At 45.9% G+C, this 22,584-nt stretch overlaps 1 protein-coding gene and 1 pseudogene across 1 annotated transcript; both read right to left on the bottom strand.

Moving 5' to 3' along the window:
- Positions 1–1,139: 1,139 nt before the first annotated feature.
- Positions 1,140–2,690, bottom strand: LOC101757972 (transcription termination factor MTERF2, chloroplastic). Its single transcript, XM_004966760.3, has one exon. The coding sequence runs from the start codon at positions 2,628–2,630 to the stop codon at positions 1,458–1,460; it is 1,173 nt and encodes a 390-aa protein (XP_004966817.1). The 5' UTR covers positions 2,631–2,690; the 3' UTR covers positions 1,140–1,457.
- Positions 2,691–5,308: 2,618 nt separating this feature from the next.
- Positions 5,309–6,645, bottom strand: LOC101758384 (annotated as a pseudogene).
- Between the last annotated feature and the right edge of the window lie 15,939 nt (positions 6,646–22,584).

The raw sequence follows: 22,584 nt of genomic DNA on the forward strand, positions 1-22,584 counted from the left end.
AAGATAACAATGACAGCTACATAGGCATATCAACAACCAGTTAGTATCACTACTCCTTTTTTAATAAAATAACAAAAAAACATAACATTTTGGTCATATGAAAAGTTCACCATGGCAGCTAGATAGGCTTATCGACTCTCTTTTTAAGGATTTCTATGTTGGGCTGAACCAGTTTTAGCTATCTAGTTTAAACATCGAAAGAAACATGCACGTTGCATTGTATATGATGTTTTTTTCCCTTCTAGCGGATAATGTATCTTGGAATCAAATGGGAACTAACAGGAACAAAAGAGAGACGGTACAGAATGTAATGCTAGACTTCCAAAATCCAATTTGATGGAAATCCATAATAATATCACCATCTTACCACAAAACCTGGCTAGATAGTGTTTACAAAACAACCATGTTTGGTCCAGTTTGACAGCAAGAAAATGGAAACTACACAATTTACATGGAGTTGAATGTGTTAGAGAAGGCTTGATGTTGCTGAGTTAATTAGCAACAAATGGAACTTAGTTTTTGGAAGTGAGCTTAATTTCAAGAATACAAAGCAGTCATGTGCTAAAAGACAAACACTACTCACCTTTTTTTTTAAAAAAACAAACAGGCAAGATAAAAATGTGTATCTCAATAACACTATGCACAAGCAGAACACCCAAATGGCACAGAATTAAGGAACATATGTGCTGTGGTTTCAGACGAACAGCTATGCTTGTTATCGCAACTTCCATCCTGAACAATGAATCCAGCTGTTCCACTGACCCATTTTATGTTTTGACCACAAATTCATATTGAATAAATTTAAGGCCCACTTCTGCTCACTTCTTATTTCAAAAAATAGTTTCTAATCTCTAAACTGAATCTAGGAAGACTAATTCACCACTAGGACAAAATAATATGTATTTATTCCAATTTTTTGTTAATAAAACACCAGGTGTGATCACAATGGTGATCACCATCTATCCAAGTCAATTTTACAAGAAATGACACATTAAACGTGCACTTATTGACACATGGGCATAACCAAAGAAAGAATTCCCACAACAATAGCCCTGACTGTCAAAGTGGGAGCACCATGAGGTGTTTAATTATCATCTTCATTGTGCCCCAGATACACTGGCAACAGAACACATTAACCATTCAGGATAAGCAAAATATAGTAACCAAAGAACAAAGTTACACATCCCGTATCGAATCAAACATGTCGCTCCTGGAAATGTCATTCCTAAATTTCCACATGGGACTAGATTGGAACCGGAGACTAGCTCTGAAATATTCATTAATTAGTCAGTGACTACAACACTACAGTGGAGCACCACCAACAAATTTTGTAAACACAAGAACAATTAGCACCAGGAAAGCAAACGTTAAACCATCCTTTCAATTTTACAAACGTCAGTCCTATTGGTACACTCCCAGCAGAACTTCAACACATCCTCTAGTTCCATTTTGTCACATCAGATAGTAAGCCCATGGGGTGCTTTTCCAGCACAGCTAGAAGCGTAAGCACCAGCAAGGCCTGGAACCATATGCTCGTAAGGATGGATGAACCTGTCCAGGAACTTCTTCTCAGAGAGGGCAAATGCAGAATATAAGTCAAACTTATCACTAAGCAATCCCTTTGCATTGAGAATCTTGATCAAATGATGGCGCGGTACCAACCGGCGGTCAAGGCTATACATAACCAGCACTGGCCTTTGAGCAATGTACGGTATCTCCAGCCCAACATCCCTGGCCAAGAATTCCAAATTCCTCTGTAACCTTTCCTTCGACATGTTCAGTAAATGTGGCATCTTCCTCACAGTCATCAGCACATCGTCCTGAGACCAGCCAAACATTTCAAGGGTCCTGATTTTCTCATCAATCTTCTCCTGGCTGTGGATTGCAAACACCTCAAGCGCTATGGCGAACATCCCTGAGTCCTGCCTGAACCCAAATTTACTGATGCGCGCCATGGCGGCCTGGACGTGCTCAGGGGGCCTGGTCATCACCACGGGCAGGAATGAATTGGGGAAATTACCCACATGTATTCCGTACTGCTGGAGGAGGGCCATGTTGGGCTTGATCACCTTCTCGATGTCACTTCCGAGGATGTTGCATTTCAGCCTGAGAAACGTGAGTACCTTCTCAAAGGAGCCCATGACCGGGAGCCAGAAGCCGAGGCTGTGGCCGAGGGTGCTGCTGCGGAAGGCAGTGCGGGCGAGCGGGACGAGGCGCGCGATCTGCGCCCGCGAGAGGCCGAGGTCGCTGAGCTCGGTGATGCGGGGAGCCAAGGTTTTCTCCACGCTGGCGCAGAGGAAGCGCGGGTCCGCGGCGACGAGGGCCGCGATGTCGGGGCGCGCGAGGCCCAGCGCGGAGAGGAAGGCGATGACGGCGTCGGGCTTTGAGGGGGACCTGAGGTGGGCGAGCTGCTTCGACGCCTTGAGGGCCTGCGCGCGCGTGAGGCCGCAGGTGGAGACGAGGTACTCCTCGACGGCGAAGGGTTTGGGGGAAGGGGAGGCGGCGGTGGCGGAGAGGAGGCGGTGGAGAGAGAGAGTAAGAGGAGGGAGGTGGGGGTAGTGACTAGTGAGGAGATAGCGTCGTGTGGAGAGGAGGGGGGTGGGGGTAGTGAGGCGTCGGAGGTGGTTCATGGCGTTGCGGCGGCGGCGGCGGCGGCCGGCGTTTTGGGGGGAATGCTGCGACGCGGCGAATTTAGCAGTCCTTCTGTGTTTTGTTATTTTTTTTTTGGAGGAAAATGGGCCCTTTTCATGGGCCGGGCCCATAATGTGGGGAAACTGCTGCTCCAATTTTCGCTTGGCTACAAACAACATAATTTTTTTGCGCTAAAACAAATTTATTTTTTGGCAAACAATTTGGCACTGGTTCAGCTATTTAATGTTACGAATCATTTACCATTAACTCTGATTTTGTTGTCCAACCCTTTGCGATGTTCATAGACAAACTTTGTGTAAGAAAGTTGTAGCATAATTTCGGCAGATGCACCGCCTACCAGTTTGTTTCGCGCCTCTACTATGAGATGCCAAAGTTTTAGCAGGGCCAAAGCCAAAATTTAACTGAAAGAACGTTGTTCTGCTTGTGACCTGCAGATAATTGACCTGATAAAACTTAACAGATCACAGTATCCACCTTATGAATTATGTATGATACAGCACTGCCGATGCAAGAACATGCTACAGTTCTAAAGATTAGCACAAAGGCCGCTTCAAAAAGAATAGCACCAAGCAAGGCCATCTTTTCTACAGGAAAAAATATCAGGAATCAAATGCTAATTCCATAAGCAAAAAACAAAACCGGCACATTGTATCAGGAAATTGTAAGAATACCACCGGCTGACAGCCTGCAAGTCTCTACTGGCCAATCCTAGCTGCTTCAGCTTGCCAGGTACTAGACTTCTGGTTAATGCAGTCATACACAACATTACCTGGGCACTGGACAATTTATGGTTAAATCTTTGTTCGATATCCCTAGTAGGCTAGTACTGTTCAACTTTCTCAGCAAGCTTCAATTCAACAATATAAAAAGAAGCAGGAACCACGATGCATATATTATTTTGAAACCAGAACCGGAAGCGTGTCAGGTAGCAAAAGAAGCTTCTGAGATCTCACTTTCAAGGTTCAGAACAAATCATTTGCTGTGTCAATCTCGATAGCAATCAATCAAGACACTACCCTGCCATTGCAAAATTATGCAAGGGAAATGCTTGAAGTACAGCCATTTTAGTACAACTCAAGTACATCCATGTATCTAAACCATTCAACGCATTTATAAGCTTTCAATTCAAGTGATTTTAACCCCCTGGATCTTAAAGTTGTACTCAAGTTGTAACCTCATGCTACCGTCCATTAGTTATCAATGAAATCTCATCCCTTCGCCGGCTGGTATCCTAGGAAGGGAGAAGGAAAAAAAACGTCAAAATGTATAAAGAAATGTTCCACAACACTGGCCAACGCTCTTAGCATACTCCAGTTTTATAGCATGTAAACGGAAATTGCATAATCCATATGGAGATTACAATGAAGTAATTAGGAACACATTAAATCTCATTTTCTGAAGTGCAGAATGCACAAATACAAGACAACCACTTAATGTCATAACTAACATGCACATTATTTAATAAGTAAAGATATTATCATATTGTGTAATCTCAAGATTTCTCTTCATAGGAAAGGATACCCCAGCACTTCAATTGTAAAGTACCACATACTAATACAGTGCTCAGAGGCTGGTTTTAGATGCGAATTACATGGAGAACAATGCCTTCTGGCACATGCATGCTCCGATCATCCCTTATTCCGAATAACTCCAAGACCCATTTCCACAAAAAGAAAAGGAAAACGAATCAAATATCTAGCATTTTTTAGATGGCCTACATTTACAATCTCATGTGCCCACCCGCGATCCTGATTTTTCTTTAAAAAACATAAGCACTTCTTTATAATTTAAGGAGGAAGACTGGAGTTTATATAGTTTGTATACATAAAGATTAAGCCAACCTGCTTAAGCAGGTTCATTTAGTTGACTTTGCCCAACCTTCTGTATCTTAAAGTCATCTTTGTTCTTGAATGCAATAGCTCCAGGCTTTCAAAGCCAGCGGATGGGCTATTCATCTTAAAAGAAACAACGGAAACAAACCCAAACCTTCGGATGGGCTATTCATCTTAAAAGGATATCCCATAGTAGGGTCGGTTGTTAGAGTTTATGTAAGAAAAAAAATTAAATGTAAATAATAATGGTGATCATTATCTCACCAGGTCCACAGTTTTCCTCAAACCATGGCAACGGCACCAACCAAACCAACCACGTACAAGAAAGTAGAAACAACTGGAGCGCAGGACAATGAACTACCACTATGATTGCCTAGGATGTCATGGAAATAACAGCATGGAGCATTAAATCTTGCATATTTTTTTCTCCATCTGCCACGGAAGCAGAACATTTCACACTCTGGTCTTACCACTAAAAGATTAGGACAATCATGGAATATTTTTCTTCTCACCTCAAGAGAATGTAAAAATATTGTGGACCACATACCTAGAATCATCTAATTGTCCAACAAAATGTTCGTCTACAATTTGCACGGTCAAACATTGTAATGCAGGTTTGAAAAGTAAATTTTTGCTTGTAAGCGATGTCAATTGAGAAGTAGCAAGTTTCTGAAAAGCAACCTTGAACAACTTAAATGGTGATGGGCAAAAAAATATATAATATGCAAACAAGTGTTCCTGAGTAAGCTCACATATGACATAACTATTCAGCACACACATTTGCCAGTGAAAACCTAAGGAAAAATTACACGCATTGTGTCTCATATCAAGCATGTTCCCTCCAGGAAATGTATTGCCACTAAAGAGGACAACATACACTGAAGTTTCAAAGCATTACAATAATAGAATTAGGTGGGGATGAAAAGTTGACAAACCTAAATCTCACCTCCAAGTTCCAACACAGCAGCTCCATTGCCCTATTAGTACCGTCAGCACTCAGCGCAAGCATAGGCACCCCCTGTTGAACTACTTAGTTGGCCAGAAAGAAAGTCAATTAGGTACCTTCTTGGCACAGCTTGAAGCATAAATGGCGGCAAGACCAGGAACTCTCTCCTTGTAAGGACCAATGAACCTTTTGTGGAATTTCTTCTCAGTCAAACTGGCCGCAAAATAGAAGCTCAACCCAGCATCCAGCAATCCCTTTTCCTTGAGAACCTTAAGCAAGCAATGCCGGGGTAACAAGCGGCGCTCAAGGCTATACTTGATCAGCACTGGCCTTTGAGTGATGTAAGATGTCTCTAGCTCAACATCCCTTGTTAAGAATTCCACATTTCTCCTCAGCCTATCGTCCGACATGGTCACAATACCTGGCATCTTCCTCACCGCTCTCAACACATCCTCCTGTGACCAACCATACCTCTCAAGGATACGGAACTTCTTGGCAAGGTTGTCCTTGTTTGGGATTGCGAATGACATGCACATAGTAGAACATCCGCGAGCTCCGTGGCACACCAATATTGTCAATGTGTGCCACGGCTTCCCGCACTATCTTGTGCGGCCTGGTGAGCACCCTGAACATGAATGTTGGCAGATCAGACACATTTATCCCGCATCGCTGGAGGAGGGCGAGGTTGGGCTTGGACGCCTTCTCGGGATTGACTGTAAGGATGCCGCTGTTCATCTTCACGACTTGGAGGAGCTTGTCGAAGGAGCCCAAGATCGGGAGCCAGAAGGCGATGTTGCGTTGGATAGCGGCGGAGCGGATGGCATGGCGGCAGATTAAGATGAGGCGCGCGATCTGGGAGCGCGAGAGGCCGAGGTCGCCGAGCTCGGCGACGCGCTTGGACAGGTTCTTCTCCACGCTGGCGCAGAGGAGCCTCGGGTCCGCGGCGATGTCGGCGCGTGAGAGGCCGCGCGCGGAGAGGAAGGCGAGGACGGCGTCGGGCTTGGAGGGTGAGCTGAGGTGGGAGAGGCTCTTGGACGCCTTGAGGGCTTGCGCCCGGGAGAGGCCGCAGGTGGCGACGAGGTAGTCGTCGACAGCGAAGGGGGCGGCGGCGTTGTTGGAGAGAGGGCGGTGGAGGCCGAGGAACCGAGGGTGGGGAGCAGCGGCGAAAGGGGACGGGGCGCGGAGAAGCGATAGGATGTTCCGGAGCTGGAGCATCGCGTCGAGCCGGAGGCGGCGGCGGCAGGGATGTTTGATATATGTGTTTTAGTCGGTAGTCGCCGCTGCAACAGGGTTTGAGATCTTGCCAATTCAAGCAGCGTATCCGGTGGAAGTGTCGATTTAATTTGGTGCAAATTTCAGCATGTCAGGTTTTGTAGAAGTTTCAAAACATATCTTAAACAAATTTCAAAATTTGTTCCAGAAATATCATCGTACATGGTAATGCACATATTTTAAAATATTTGAAATTTAGAAGACCAAAGTCACAGTGACCCACGGGAAAATGACCTGTGCAAACTGCCAAGTGACAGTGCTTTTAGTTTTTTTTTAGTGTTATGTTGTTTTAGCTCAAAATGAATCAACGTCATTTGACCATTCGCAGTAGCTGATGGAGGCAGTAGAGGAGGATATGTACACAGTTTTGAGGAGGTGCCCACAATTTTCGTTATGTTGCAATGCAACTTGCAGACTAGAATGAAATGATTTTGCCAAATTCACCAGAAACAATTCCACTCTCGAGAAATTTGTCAAAGTCGCAGCTACAATTGGTAATTTTAAGGAATCTGATGTATAATGGTATGTGATTGATGCTCCTAACAAATCTTGATCATGATAACACTATATGTCATCAATATTGGCTTTCATGCAATGTATGATATAGGCCTACGCATCAGCCTTTTAAGTTCTTAGCCCCCGCGTCGCTCCCAGGCGGGCGACACAGGCAGCTCTCCATGCCGCGCCGCCACCGGCCGCGCCCCACCCTCTACCCCACCTCGCTGCCGCTCGAGCGGGTTGCCGGAAGCTCGGCGGCCACAAGGATGGCGGCGCGAGGAGCCCCACCACCTCCCCTTCTTCCCCCTTCACTCACCTCGCAGATCTGGTGCAAGGATGGCATGGGGTCGAGCTCCCCAGCAGGCGGCTGTGGCGGCGCGGGTCTCCCTGGCGGGCGGCCGCTCGCGGCAGCAAGGGTCGGGTCTCCCCAGCGGGCGGCCGCCCGTGGCTGCGCGACATGGGTCTCTCCTCCTCATGGCCCAGACGACATCCCCAGCGGCCGCGCGCGGGCGACACAGCCTGCGGCGGTGGCGGTCCGCGGCTGTCGCACCTACACCGGTAGCTGGGCCTTCCTCCCCATGACCCATACGGCGTCCCCGGCGACCACGCGCGGGTGACACGACCTGTGGCGGCGGCAGTCTGCGGCTGTCGCGCCTACATCGGCGGCTGGGCCTTCCTCCCCACAGCTCAAACGGCGTCCCCAGCGACCGCGCGCAAAGGTGGTCTCCAGCCACCACACGCCGGACCCGACCTCCCTTGTTCCGGATCTTCGTGCCCCCGTCGCTAGCGCCGTACTTAGCCCATTACCGGTGGCCGTTGCCTCGAGGCTGTGGCGAGCACTCACGTCGCCATCGCCTCTTGCTGCCACCGCCACCTACCTTCCGGGGTCCATGGTCGTTCTCCCTTCCCTCTCCCATGGCATGGTCCCTCGTTGGCGCCCCTATAGCGTCAGTCCGGTCGCAAGGTCTCTCCTTTCTCTACCACTGAGCCCCTACATGCTCCTCTCCCTCCCGTCCCTCCACCTCACCTTCTCCTCCCCAGGTCGCACTCCTCCTCCTCCCCTCACCCCCACCACACACCCCACCACACCTAGGTCGCGCTCTGATCTCCCCAAGGTTGCTTTTTCTCGCCGGCGTAGGCTCCTCTGGTGGGCCCGCCTACTCCCCCTTCAGTCGCTTGGTTGCTCCATGGTCATTTTTCGCTTGGTTGCTCCATGCTCCATTGACTGTCGACGCTCAGCTCGAGTAGCATTGCGCGCCCTTTGTTGCTTGCGCTGTTCAGGAGTTTCATTGTCGGCTGTAGACTCATCGTCCGAGATGTTGTCGACTTGTGCTAGTCGCCTGGGGGTTCTATGCTGGCTAGTACCCGGGTTGTTGTCCTGAGTGATAACTAGTATCTCCCTGTCCAGGTAGTAGCTTCCGGAACTTGATGTAGCAATCTCTGTATAGCTTGCTTCGTGGTTGGACGTGAGTGGAACGCCCTCTTGATATGGCAGGTTGTCTATATGAGCGACAAGGCGTGAGTCGTAGTCACGGTCGAGGAAAGATGGTCGCAATCCCAGCCAATGGATGAATCTGCCTTGTGGTGTCGAAGTTATTACCAACCCTTGGGCTGGGCCAAATAATGGTAGAGGAGGAGGAGTCGGAGTCAACGTCCTCGTCATGCCCGAGTTCAACTCGGGTTCAAGCAAGAAAATCTTGGTAGACTTTTGACGCGTTGCAAAGTCCGTGCGAGAACCGCCTTGAAGTCGAGACTGATTTGGATGCTGACTGGGGCCGTTGAATCTGAAGCAAGTCCGACCCTGAGTCCAGGGGTCGGCTGAGCCCGACCCTGTGAGGGAGTAGCTCCGCTTCGCCTGACCCTGAGTGGAAGTCCGTCTCGCCCGACCCCGAGTCCTGGGGTCGGGAGGGCCTGACCCCTGAGCGAGACTCCGCCTCGCCCAACCCCGAGGCCTGGGGTCGGCGGAGCCCGACCCTGTGGAAGGGTAGCTCCGCCTCACCCGACCCCGAGGGGGGCTCCGCCTCGCCCAACCCCGAGGCCTGGGGTCGGCGGAGCCCAACCCTGTGGAAGGGTAGCTCCGCCTCGCCCGACCCCAAGGTCTAGGGTCGGCGGAGCCCGACCCTGTGGAAGGGTAGCTCCGCCTCGCCCGACCCCTAGGGAGGCTCTGCCTCGCCCGACCTTGAGTGCTGGGGTCGGCGGAGCCCGACCTTGAGCGAGACGTTGGCGTAGTCCGAGGCGAAGTCGAATCCGATGCGTAGTCGAACTTGAGCTTGTTGACTTTGAAATCTTGATTTTTTCTGGTCACTTCTTCTGGTTTCATCTCCTGAGTGTCGACGATCTGGCGCAAGAACGATCCCGAGCCTTCGGTGACGCAGAGCTAGGATCCGAAGACGAAGGTGGCGCCGGCTTCGATGAAGAAGATGGGCTTGATGATGACTGTCGCCATTGAGTTCGCGCTGAGAAACTCGACGAGTCCCCCTACCTGGCGCGCCAGCTGTCGGTGTTTTAGACCGGCAACCCGCCTAGGGGGTACCCTAGGTGGTCTTTTATGCGGTAAGGATCGTCGAGAATCAAGGAATCAATGGTGACGCAAGGAACACGATTTAGACAGGTTCGGGCCGCTAGATCGCGTAATACCCTACGTCATGTGTGTTGGTTTGTATTGATGTATGTTCTGGTCCTGAGATTGTTGTTTGAGGGGGGTCCCTGCCCGGCCTTATATACCCGGGAGGGCAGGGTTACAAGTCTGAGTCCTAGTCGGGTACTATTACAGAGTTCTACTCGGTATCGGCCCGAGTAGTTTTCTATAAACATACAAGACTAGTCCGAGTAGGATACGCCCATCCTTGTTCTGATCAAGTCCGAGTACGTCCCTTAGTGGGCCGTCCGAGGCCTACTCGTGGGTCTAAGGAGTAGTCCCGACAGGCCCTTTTCTATTGTGCCTGTGGTCGTTCCTTGTCATCGTCGCCGTGGATTACTTGCTGCCATCCCATCACTTTGGCTATCATCCAGGCCTCAGTGGTCTGCTGTACGGAGTTGGCTTTGGGGGCCTTTGGCGAAAGCCTGGCCAGGCATTCGCTGGGGCTGACAACGGTTGCGTCTTTGGACGTAGCTTACCTTGTTGGGGGGCGTTGTTGCAGCCTCCAAATCCAGTAGTGTTTGCCAGGTGAAGACTTGGTTTGGTCCCCCGAGGACAGACGGACGATGGTGGCGTTGGCGTCGCTTCCTCCCTGGAGGCATCGTCTTGCAAGACCTTCTCACTCTACCTCCGCTGGCTTCTGGTTGTTAGGCAGGCGGTGATGTGCATGTGTTCGTAGTGTCTTTGTCTCTCCTGCAGGTATTGGTTGTCTTAGTTCATATTGGGTGTGTTGGTGGTGCCATGGTTTTCTTTTCTGTTGTTGTGACTGTGTTGTTTCTCGCCGGTGGTGACTCTTGTAACTCTGTGCTTTGGGGTTTCTCCTGAAGTTGCATCATTGTAATTCCCTTCTTAATGAAAAACATGCTATGCACATCTTAAAAAAATGCAATGTATGATATGTCCAAACCAACATTCCCCATCAGGAACTCCAAACTTTTGCAAACCCTTTCCTCAGTTAAATCGAGGATTGTTGGTGCCTAGCTCACTGCTAATGAAATCTCATACCTTGACCATCGAAGCCTCTTAAACAGTTGTATGTTTTTGGCAAGCTTCTCACAACTGAGGATCGCAAATATAGCAAGTGCCCAGGAGAAGGCCCCCTGCTCTGCTGAATTCCAAATTCATCAACACGTGCCAATTAAAGCTTCCTGCAAGTGCTTAGTGTTAAACAAAGTAGCGTGTATATCTTCAAGGTAGTTTGTATTAGGTGTCGTGTAGATATTCTTGTGAAACAATCCAGGTTGTATCGGCTAGAGATAGATTAGTTTGTGTAGATTTTCTGTTGTAACAAACATTTAGCTAGATCTCCTGGATGGTTATCCTCCTATACATGGCGCCTATGTAAAGCCACGCGAGGGGCTGTTCCTTGCTCATTGAATCAACACGCAACTCACCGCTAACCCAAGATAGGCCACGGTGTTTCCATCAATGCGCCTATGATTTTACATGGTAATCAGAGCCAAACCTTCCTAGTTCCCGTCAATCATGTCATCCTCGTCATCCTCTTTCCCATCTAATCCCCTCATTGCCAACTCTGTCACCGAGAAACTCTCCAAGACCAATCATGCGCTTTGGAAGGCTCAGGTGCGCTCGGCTATGAGAGGTGCTCACCTAGAAGGGCATCTCACCAGTGCGACGAAGGCCCCTTCGATGGAGATCACTGACAAGGAAGGGAAGAAGACGCCTAACCCAGCGTTTGAAGAATGGGAAGCAAGGCATCAATAGATCCTTAGCTTCCTGTGTGCTTCGCTAGGGAAGGACATCATGACGCACATTGCTTATGCAAAAATGGCGGTAGAAGTGTGGAGCTCCATCAAGGCCATGTTTGCCTCGCAGACCCGTGCTAGGGTCATTAATCTTCACAGTGCCTTGTCCACTACAAAGAAAGGCAATATGTCTGCGGCTAATTATTTGGCTAAGATGAAGGGATTTGGCAACGACATGGCGGCAGCAGGACGCTCGCTCAATGATGGAGAACTCGTCGAGCACATCCTTACCGGCTTGAATGGAGAGTTCGAGTCGCTGGTGTCGGCCCTTCTTGCAAGGGTTGAATCCATCTTAGTAGAGGAATTATATTCCCAAATGCTGACCTTCCAGACCAGGATGGATCTCATACATACCAGGATGGATCTCATACATAGAGGAGAAAATAGCTTGGCTAGGGCTAGGTGTGGCAGTCGTGGTAGCGTGCCAAGCGGGCACGGTGCTAGACGTGAAGGTCATGGTCAGGGATCCTTCCTTGGCCGCGGTTGTGGAAACGACAGCACCAACAACACCGGGCATGGAGGCTCACCAACAACCGCTAGAACAACTACACCAACAAAAAGCTTGTCCATCAGGTTTGCTTCAAGAAGGGCCACACCACTGTAGAGTGTTGGCATTGCTTTGAGGAGGACTACGCCCCAGAAGAGAAGCACACTGGCGCAGCTACAAGATCATATGGAGTTGACACCAATTGGTATACTGATACCAGTGCAACCGACCATGCGATTGGAGAGTTGGAGAAGCTACAAGTTAGAGATAGGTACCATGGTGGAGATCAGATTCACACAGCCAATGGTTCATGTATGAATATTAGTCACATTGGTCGTACTACAGTTCATACCCCTAATCGTGATATCCATCTTAAAATATTCTATATGTTCCTGAAGCTAACAAAAATCTAGTATCTGTTCACCGTCTTGCTACTGACAACTCAGTCTATCTAGAATTTCATCCTGATTTCTTTTTGATCAAGGACCAGGACACAAAGACCATGCTCCTTAAAGGAAGATGCCACAAAGGTCTCTATCCTCTTCCATCGCCCACAATAAAGCAAGCATATGGTGCTGCCAAGATCTCGCTTTCTAGGTGGCATAGTCGGCTTTGTCATCCATCTTCTTTTATTGTTAAACAAGTTGTTAGTAGGAATAATCTCCCATGCTTAGATACATCTACTAGTGAATCTGTTTGTGATGCATGTCAAAGAGCAAAGTGTCATCAGTTGTCGTATCCTAAGTCCTCTACTAGACCCAAAGTTTTCCTCTAAAGCTTGTGTTCTCTGATGTCTAGGGTCTAGCACCAGAGTCTGTTGGGAGAAAATAATATTATGTTAGCTTTATCGATGATTATAACAAGTTTACTTGGATCTATTTGCTGAAGTATAAATCTGAAGTTTTTCAAAAATTCCATGATTTTCGAGCTATGGTAGAGAAGCAATTTGATCAAAAAATTCTCACCATGCAAACAGATTGGGGGGGGGGAGAATACCAAAAACTCCACTCATTCTTTGATCGAGTTGGCATTATTCATCATGTTTCTTGCCCTCATGCTCATCAACAAAATGGATCTGCGGAGCGTAAACATCGCCATATAGTAGAAGTAGGCCTCTCTCTTTTGGCTCATGCATCAATGCCTTTAAAAATTTGGGATGAGGCTTTCCTCTCTGCAGTATATTTGATCAATTGAATTTCTAGTAAAGTCATCCAGAATACTACACCTATGGAACACCTCCTATACCAATCTTCTGACTATGAGTCCCTGAGAACGTTTGGGTGCACATGTTGGCCACATCTTCGGCCATACAATACTAGAAAGTTAGAATTCAGATCAAAACAATGTGTTTTCCTTGGGTATAGTGATGTGCACAAGGGTTTCAAATGCTTGGATGTTGCTTCTGAACGAATCTATGTCTCACAGGATATAATCTTTGACGAAACCATGTATCCCTTTAGCACTCTTCACTCAAATGCCAGCACCAGGCTAAGATCGGAAATTACCCATCTTCCTTCTTCTCTTTTAGAGTAAAATGCATGGATGGTACATGAACTTGGCAGGGAGTGTCATCCAAGTCCTCGAACTCTAAAAATGCACATCTAAGTCCCTAAACATGCTAAACGGTTCACGTGACGTCCAAATCTCTATAATCCGTGTTAAACTACATACATGGCACGCTGACTCTCTCTCCTTCTTCCTCCCCTTCTTCCTCTCTCTCCCTGTCGCATCGATCTGCCGCCAATCGGTTGCACTCGAGCTCGGGGCATTGGTGAGGTTGAGCGCTAGGGCTGACATGCCCGCATTGGCTCACAGCCCTAGCTGACCGCCCGCGCAAAGCCACCGTCCTCCTCGACGGGGCCATCGTAGACATTGTCTGCCTAAGCCAGGCTGCTGCAGCGAGTTCAATCCACATCCAACCGCCACCACCATCCATCCCACCCGAGCCCACCGCCATTCACTCCATCTGTGCGGGGCCGTCACGGTCATCCACTCCTCCTGCTCCCGAGCTCGACTACTGTTGCCACCACCGCCCGCTCCCGAGGAGGGCCCGCTGCCGTCCGCTCCACCCGCGCGGGGCCATCATGGCCGCCACTCCTCCCGCTCCTGGGTCTGCCACCAGCCGCAACCACGAGTGAGGCGAGCTCCGTGTGGGGAGCTCAATCTCCATCACGGACTTTGGCCATGGGTGTGAATGGAGGGGAGCCGTCGTGCTGCTCAGAGCCACCCCTACCCTACCGCTCGAGTTCAACCGCAACCAAAATGCACATTGAGAGAGAGAAAGAGAGAGAAAGGGACGGAGAAGGTAGGGCCTACATGTCAGATCCACATCATCATACAGCCAGCGTGCCACGCATGCAGTTTAATACAGACTATGGAGATGTGGACCTCACGTGAACCGATTAGCAAGTTTAGGGACTTAGATGTGCATTTTCAGAGTTTGGGAACCTAGATGACACTCCCTGCCAAGTTCATGTACCGCTCGTGCATTTTACTCTCTCTTTTAAATCCAGGCTATGGGGAAGAGCTTGTAGTAGATCATGTGTCTAATAATTCATCATCTGAATGTACTAATGACTCTCATGGAGATTGCAGTGAAAATCAGGAGGAAATTCGGCATCCAACAACATCAAATAATGCAGGAACGGAGGCCTTGTGCACTAGCACGCAGCTTGGAGAAGATCTTCACGGAAACTTAGGGCATCAGGGGATCCAATCCGCTCTGGGATCGGTGCTTTGTCTGGTGTTAGGTAGCAAATCTGCCTCAGCACTTCCTCTATCCACGAATGATGGCATAGGTCGCGACACGTGCGCCCCGGTTCCCTCATCTCCTGACCCGCGGCGAGCTATGCGCGAACTAGGGGCGACGCGCGTCACCAGTCTCTGCTGGCCAGTGGGGACATTGCTAGGCACCAATGATAGGATCCGCCTCAGGATCAGGCGACTCCTCTGACCGGATCTAAAAGAGCATCTAGGCCCCTAGTGGGTTTTGGTGTGTTGAATGACAACATGATTAAAGGTCTAATGGACTTGTTAAGTTTATGAGCAAGTTAATTACATTTATGTATAATCTTTGTGGGAAGGATTGTATTAAAAGGCTCATACAATGAAAAGAACAAGTATGGCATATGACATTATTCATTCAAGCTAGCAATGATGTAAAATAAAGATTGATTCTTGGTTGATAGCCTCACATTGCAAGATTTTTCCTGAGTTAAAGACGAATATCATAAAAAGAAATATTATGTGGATCCCATGATAGTTATATGCGATATGTGACAAACAAATTGAAGAAAACATAGAGGCACGATGGCATTGGGATATTAGTTAGTCTCTAAATAAAATGAGAAGCTTGTTGTAAATAAATGGGATATAGAAGTCAAAAGAAGATATGATCTTAACTGGATTTCATTCATGATGTCAAAATATAGCTAGACTCAAATGTGGCAGCGATTGGATGAAAAAAATCAAGGAAGTGATTAGCAACGAGGCACTAGGCAAAGTTTGGTCAAGTGGTGACTTGGGCCATGAGCTTTGATAGGGTGAAGGGGCTAGTACTTAGAGGATTTTGAGGTATCAAGTCAAGCCTTACCAAGTATAGCAATGGGATGCATCAAATATTTACTGAGTCATACGAAGAAGTGACTTGTGATCTAAAATTGGGTTTTCATTCATATGTGATTGAATATTGATCCAAGTCACTAGCTCAAAGTTGAAGTGCTCAAACCAAAGAGACAAAGGTGGATGCAGCTCTCAAAAGGATATGCTTATCAAGTATGGCATGGTTAATGATAATGAAGCTCAAGAAGATGAACATGGTTTATTTATTTTGATCTTGAGCATAGTTGTGCTGTACTATAAAGAGGGAAGTATCACATGGTCATTTGACATAGTCTCAGTGCTCAACTATCCTAGGTGAGGGAAGAGACACAAAAACCACACATAACACTAACGGTTAGAAAGTTCCGAAAGTTTTCGGAGATGTTTTCGAAACATTCTGGAAGTTCCAGAGTTTCTAAAGAAAGTTCCGAAAAAAATCTGGAACTCAACTTCTAACGGCTAGTTGGTTTGAAAAACTGGAGATTCCGGTTTTGGGAAACCAAAAGTTTCGGTTTCGGTCTGACAAGTCTAATGGCTAGTTTTTGGGGAGTAGGGTATTTATATCCCACAACCCCCTTAGTGGCTGGTTGTTGTTTTTGCAGTTGCTACTGTGCTTCTTGCCTGTTCTAAGTTGAACCAAAGCCAAATAGCTCTCCCCAACCCCTCTTTGTGAGGTAGTGTGATCTTTGCCAAGATCTTGTGAGTTGGTGGTAGAGAGGAGTTTTTTGAGAGCACTAGAAGAGCACTCATAAGCTTGACCACTTGTTTACCTTGTCAAGTTATAAGTGAAGAATTTGTTACTCTTCCTCCTAGACGGCTAGGTGTCGCCCAAGAGCTCCCAAGGTGTGGTGAGCCACGGGACAGTTTGTGCAGGTCAAGCTTCACCTCCAAAAGGGAAAAAGCTAACTAGTGAAGTGGGGAAAGGGTTGAGTGCAACCCGGCTTCCTTGGAAGCACCCAACGGAGATGTAGGATTCATCCGGTGGTAAATCTGAACTTCAGTGAAACAAATCATTGTGTCTCCTCACTGGTTTGTATACATTTGCACTGCACTTCTACTTCATTGTTGATCTCATTACATTGGTTGATCTACTCGGGTGTTAGTGTTTGTGAAGTGCAGGACCTTTATCTTTCTACTAAGATACACCATCTAAGCACATTCTCTAAACCTGGTTTGATCTGTACCTCTCTTACATTGCATAAGGTTTAAGGGGTTCTCTCTGCCCGTTGCAAAACCGGAGGTTCCAGTTTTGATATCGGAAGTTTCAGTTTCCAGGCTGACAGATTTTTTTCGCTGTTTAAAGCGTGTGTTTCCTATCTTCGGAGATTCCGGATATTTCTTCAGAGATCCCATAAGTTCCGAAAATCTCCGGAAGTATTTCCGAAATATTTCGAAAGTCGCTGACAATTTTTTTTAATTGGCGATATTTTTAGGTTACGCCTATTCACCCCCCTTTAGGGGACATCAAGATCCTTTCAATTGGTATTAGAGCCTGGACTCACATCTAAGTTTAACCGTCGTGAGATAAGATGTCAACACCATTTGAGGTAACATTTGACCTCAAGCCACTTGCATGTGACGGCTCGAACTATAACTCTTGGTCTGCTTATGTACTTGATATTTTTAGGGTCATGGGTCCTCAAATGGACCTAGTTGTAGTTGTAAGCATTTCTTGTCAAAATGTTGACCGATCAAAATTAACCCAAGAGGAAGAGAAATGCATACAACTCAACGCTCAAGCATCTTATATTTTAATTCGTGCTTTGAGTGAAGATGTATTAGATGCTATCATGGATGAGGATGACAATTATCATACAAGTCATGATGCGCATCGTATATGGATTACTCTCAAAGATATGTGTGGTGCTTGTGAAAACTATGGTCAAAACGCAAGTGAGTCAGAGGAAAAGATTCAACGAACTCAACCGAGAGATCACAAGAACTCCTTTGCCTTAGATGATGGATTGAAACCGGAGGTTCCGGTTTTAGAAACTGGATGCTCCGGTTCTGACAGAGTGGCCATTAACTGCTCCATCAGTGAAAACAATTCATGTCATCAGCCTCATGAAGAGTCCACAGCTCCAAGCCACTCTTCTTCACCTCAGTACACCCATAAATACTTCATGGCTAAGGGTGAGAAGAAAAGAAAAGATGAAGATGAAGAGTTTGAGTTTGAGTTTGACAAGATGTCCAAAAGAAACAAGAAAAGGGTGGTCAAGCTCATGGAGACTATGTGCAAGCAAAGAGGAGAGCTTGAGAGACAAGAGAACCATCTTAGTGAAAGAATCAAGGAACTTGAGTCGCTCAATAAAGAAATGAAGAAGCTCAATGAATCCAATGTATCCTTGCTTGATAAATGTACAAAACTAGAAAAAGGGTATGCATGTGCTACTAACTCTCTTTCATGTGTAGCATCATTGGAGGAAGCAAACCAAAAGCTCAAGGTTCAAATTGAAGAGCTCACTAGCAAGTATGTGAACTTGCAAGCTACTCACAAGGAACTAGAGTGTTCTCATGAGAGGCTTGTGGATTCACATACTATGCTTGAAATGACTCATGAGGTTATGATTGCCACCGTAAAATTGTTAGAACCTCAATCGCACAAGTGTACATGCTCAATATCTAGAAATAATATATCTTGTGCTAACCCTTGAAACTCGCAAGCAGAAGTTTCTTGGTATGATCAAGTTCTTGTAGAATCATGTGATGACCTCATTGCACAAGAGAATGATTATTTGAAGCAAGAGGTCAAAAAGCTCAAGATGGACTTGTTCGGGCTAAAGGGCAAGAGCATTGCACAACCTTCTCAAGATAACCATGATGTCATGGTGAAGAAGCTTGAGAGGGGATCAACCTTGCAAAGCTCCTGCAACAATGGTGACAAGTCCACCATAAAGTAGAAGCAAGACAAGAAGAAGAAAAGACTTGATCACAGCAAGTGCTTCGAGTGCTCAAAGATGGGACACTTTGCTTCTATGTGTCCAAAGAAGAAAGAGGACAAGCCAGCACTCTCCAAGAGACAAAGAAGCCTGTCAAAGAAAAGATGCTTCAACTATCATGAGAAAGGACACAAGATTGCATCATGTACAAGCAGTGGGTCTCACTCTTGGAAAACAGGAGGTTCCGGTTTGGCAAACAAGAGGTTTCGGTTTGGCAAAACTGGAGGTACCAGTTTTGGTTGTGAGACCCCATATCAAGCTAAACAAAGGCTTCCTTAAAGCTCAAGAAAAATATATGGGAGGTGTTGCTGTCAGAAGTCAAGATAAGAAAGCAACAGGAAACATCAAGCACAAAATTTACTATGCATGTCAAAAGAAGGGTCATCTTGGTAAGAATTGCTCAAATGGTAATATTCCTAAGCCCAAGTCCATTCATAATGATTCTAAGGAGCTTAGGAAGAACTTAAATGACTCTTGTGCTGCCAAAGTGACTCACTCACCTAAGGTTAGCACAAAAGCCATTTGGGTACCTAAGACTTTGTTGACTAACCTTAGTAGACCCAACATGGTTTGGGTACCAAAGTATGCTTGAAAGGTCTCTACATGTGCTTGTAGGTGCATTGGAGCTTGGCACACTTTAGAAGAGATTTATCTTGATCTTTGGCTCAAGTGGGAACTTCATGTCTATTCGAGAAACAATGCCAAGAGGAAACCTATGAACCATTCTATTCTTCAATGCATCCTTGGTAAAAAGTACCTCGCTCCTACCTTTCTAGCTGGTTGTATATGAACATGCTCATGTGCTAATCACTTATAGAAACTAGATAGCATTCTTGGTCTAGTTAAGTAATATTTATCTCTCATGCCATTAGATGCTCTTGACCGCTTCTTTAGAAGCTCTTGTGATAAATGTACCTGCAGATCATAAATGATAACATCATCTTCAAGAAAAGAAGTCCAAGATGACACCAGAACCTCAATGCTGATTTAGCAAAAACCGGAGGTTCTGGTTCCCTATCCGGAAGTTCCGGTTTCTGTGAAAAAGTGGAATCTGCAGAAAATTCCACAGCTTTCTTCAGAAAATTTCGGAAAGTGCGAAAATTCCGCAAGGTTCTACGGATTCTCCGGAACTTTTGTCATCATCGATCTTTTCTGATTGATTAAAGTGGATAAATTGTCATGTGCGTCACATTCACTCATTCTGTTGGTATAAATATCCAAAGAGACCAAAAGAAATTCTTTGTTAAATTTCATCATGGCATATTTATGTGACTAAGACCAAGATATGAAATGAGTCTCCCTTATGAGCCTTAGCTGAGTCAAGTGCACGTTTCAAGAATTCCATCCTTTAGCACTTATTAAGGGGGAGCTCATCTCATAACTTGTGCTCCTGCTACTAACATTTTCCCTTGAGAAGCATTGTGCTTATATGATAACAGGAGGTAAAAGAAGAAAGGAATCACCCAAGAAAAATCATAATATAAAGAGGTTTAGGATACCTCAACTGAAGTTAAAATATTCAAACTGGAGAGACAAAACCGGCAGTTCCGGTTTGGAAAACCGGTGATTCCGGTTTTGGTAAGCTGGGTCTAAATCAATGGAATAAAAGTGCAGGTCAACAAAGGTGACTATATTTTTATGATTAAACCTCATGCTTCACCTTAGGTTACATCACTGTGAGCAATTTTAAACTTAATTAGTTTCTTGGCATAATTCTACCTTTGTGACTCAAAATATGGGGCAAGCTTCTCTTGTCCCCTAAATGAACTAAAAGTGCATGTTTCAAGATTCAAATCCTTGATGCACATATTAAGGGGGAGCTTATATCATATTTTGAGTCCTAGTTACTAACTCCATTTTCTGTGTACCAAATATTTATGTCATATGCTTAAATATCACATCTTCAATAAGAAGCAATATAGTGTTATATTTGAGGGCTTGATGGGCATCTAATGGAGCTAGTGCTTGGGTTCAAAAGAAATATCTTATGCAAGAAAATGATGCCATCATTCTTCTAAGTGAAGAAATCTTGTTCTAGGGCTAAGGTATGAAATTTCACAAGCTTCTTGTTTTACCTTATGCATCTAGGCTTACTCATGCCAGTGTGTTTGGCATGCAAAGATTACTAGACTCGCCTTTGTGGTTGTGATGGGTTTTGGATATTTAATTGATGTCTCTCTATCTTTGTTGATTAGAATGTGTTCTATGTTCTTTTAAAGGGTGAAAGAGGGCATGAGTTAAACATACCAATCCTTATGTTGTCTATATGATCATTGTATGCTCTGAGTGAGATAGGATAGATTTTCAAAAAAAAATTGACTAGCATGATAGGAAGTGTGCCTTTTTGCAAAATTTTTGGATCTTGGTCTTTGTGGCCATGTTGACCCATTTGTGGTTATGGTTATCCTTGCTTGTTTGTTGGCTAAATACAAATGGTGAAACTTTCTCAAGTCCACAGGATCATCTCTCTATCTTATCTCAAGGGCTATATTTTAGACATTCTATCCCAAATCTTATATCCATAGGAAATGTCATCCTCTGTGTTCAAGAACTATCTCATAAGGAACAAATTGATATATGGATCCCAATCTGAGTCTCTAGAACCATCAAATCTAGCTAAGACGAGACAACTTGAATTTTCTCTACGAGTTAAGTCAAAACTGGAAGTTCTGGTTTCCCAAAACCGGAGGCTCCGGTTTTGGTCGCCCCTCCCCAACGGTTATATTCCTGTGGGCCCGTGACTTACCCCCTCTCTCTCTCCCATTCACCCTCATACACCCAGCCCAACCAGAATAGTAAGGAGGGGCAAAGAGGGGGCGATTCGAGGAGATCCGAGGATTCAACGTGGGATTTGAGGATTGGTGGTTGATTCTTGCGATTCAAGATCGGAGGATCCACTTTCCCCTCTGTTTTCTTCCTCAAGAACTCAGAAACCATGTCTCAAGGTTCCCTAAACCGAGTTCATCCTCGATCTACTTTTCTAGGGTTTGTCTCTGAGTTTCCCTTGGTCAAATCATCTACATTTAGACCCTAGATGCTATTCCTAGCAGTGGATTCAGTTTCCCATGGTCAAACAAATGGATTCATGACCTAGGGTTTCCCGGCCCAAATTGGAAGTTCCGGATTTCAGAAACCAGAAGTTCCATTTTTAGCAGGGAAACCCTAGTTCATCCCTCCTCTCTATTCGTATCATGTTCTTAGCTCAAGGAATAGTCTGTTCTATCTATCAGAGGACCTTTTCTGAGTTTGTTGCACCTGTTTGACACAGATCCTCCAAGGGGGAGCAAGGATATTTTTTTTTGGAGGAGGGGCAAAGATCTAGAGAAGGCAAATGATCCACCCGTGCAGCCTAGGAGATCACAAAGGACCGCCATCACATGGAAACTATTTAGAGGGACCATCCGCATTGAAACTCAAAGCAATGATGGCAGTGACACATCTAGTGATGATGAGGAGATCGAGGATGAGACTTATGTGGAGCCATCTCATGAGAGTTTGAAGAGGAAAGGCAAAGCCATAAGGACTAACAGCCATAAGGACAGTCAAGGTACAGGCAGCGGTAACAATGACAAAGAAGGTGATGATTTTGATGTGCCTACATCTCATTTTCAACCTTCTCAAACAAATGTCCTTAGAGATGCAAGGATGAGAGAACCTCAGGCAGCTATTTATAGAGTCAAAGTAAACTGCAAGGCTGCAGGAATGATAGAAATTTACCGGAAAAAGAGAGCAAAGAATCCTTAGAAAATTGGAAAGGCAAATGTGGACTATAGATTCTACACGGATTTTCATCAAAATTTCTTTTGAGAGTACTATTCTTGCTAAAGGTATTCCAATTGCTCGCTCTCAATTCATTGATTGGTCTCACTTGGAAAATTTGGGAGACCCCATGGTAGATGAAGTCATACAAGCGTGCAAGGACAAGAATGTTTATCACATCATGGGCTTTGAGCA

The sequence above is a fragment of the Setaria italica genome, chromosome IV, assembly GCF_000263155.2.
Source record: "Setaria italica strain Yugu1 chromosome IV, Setaria_italica_v2.0, whole genome shotgun sequence".
NCBI classification, from domain to species: domain Eukaryota; kingdom Viridiplantae; phylum Streptophyta; class Magnoliopsida; order Poales; family Poaceae; genus Setaria; species Setaria italica.

Coding starts and splice junctions, on each gene's coding strand:
- LOC101757972 (XM_004966760.3), bottom strand. CDS start 2,630: ATGAACCACCTCCGACGCCTCACTACCCCCACCCCCCTCCTCTCCACA.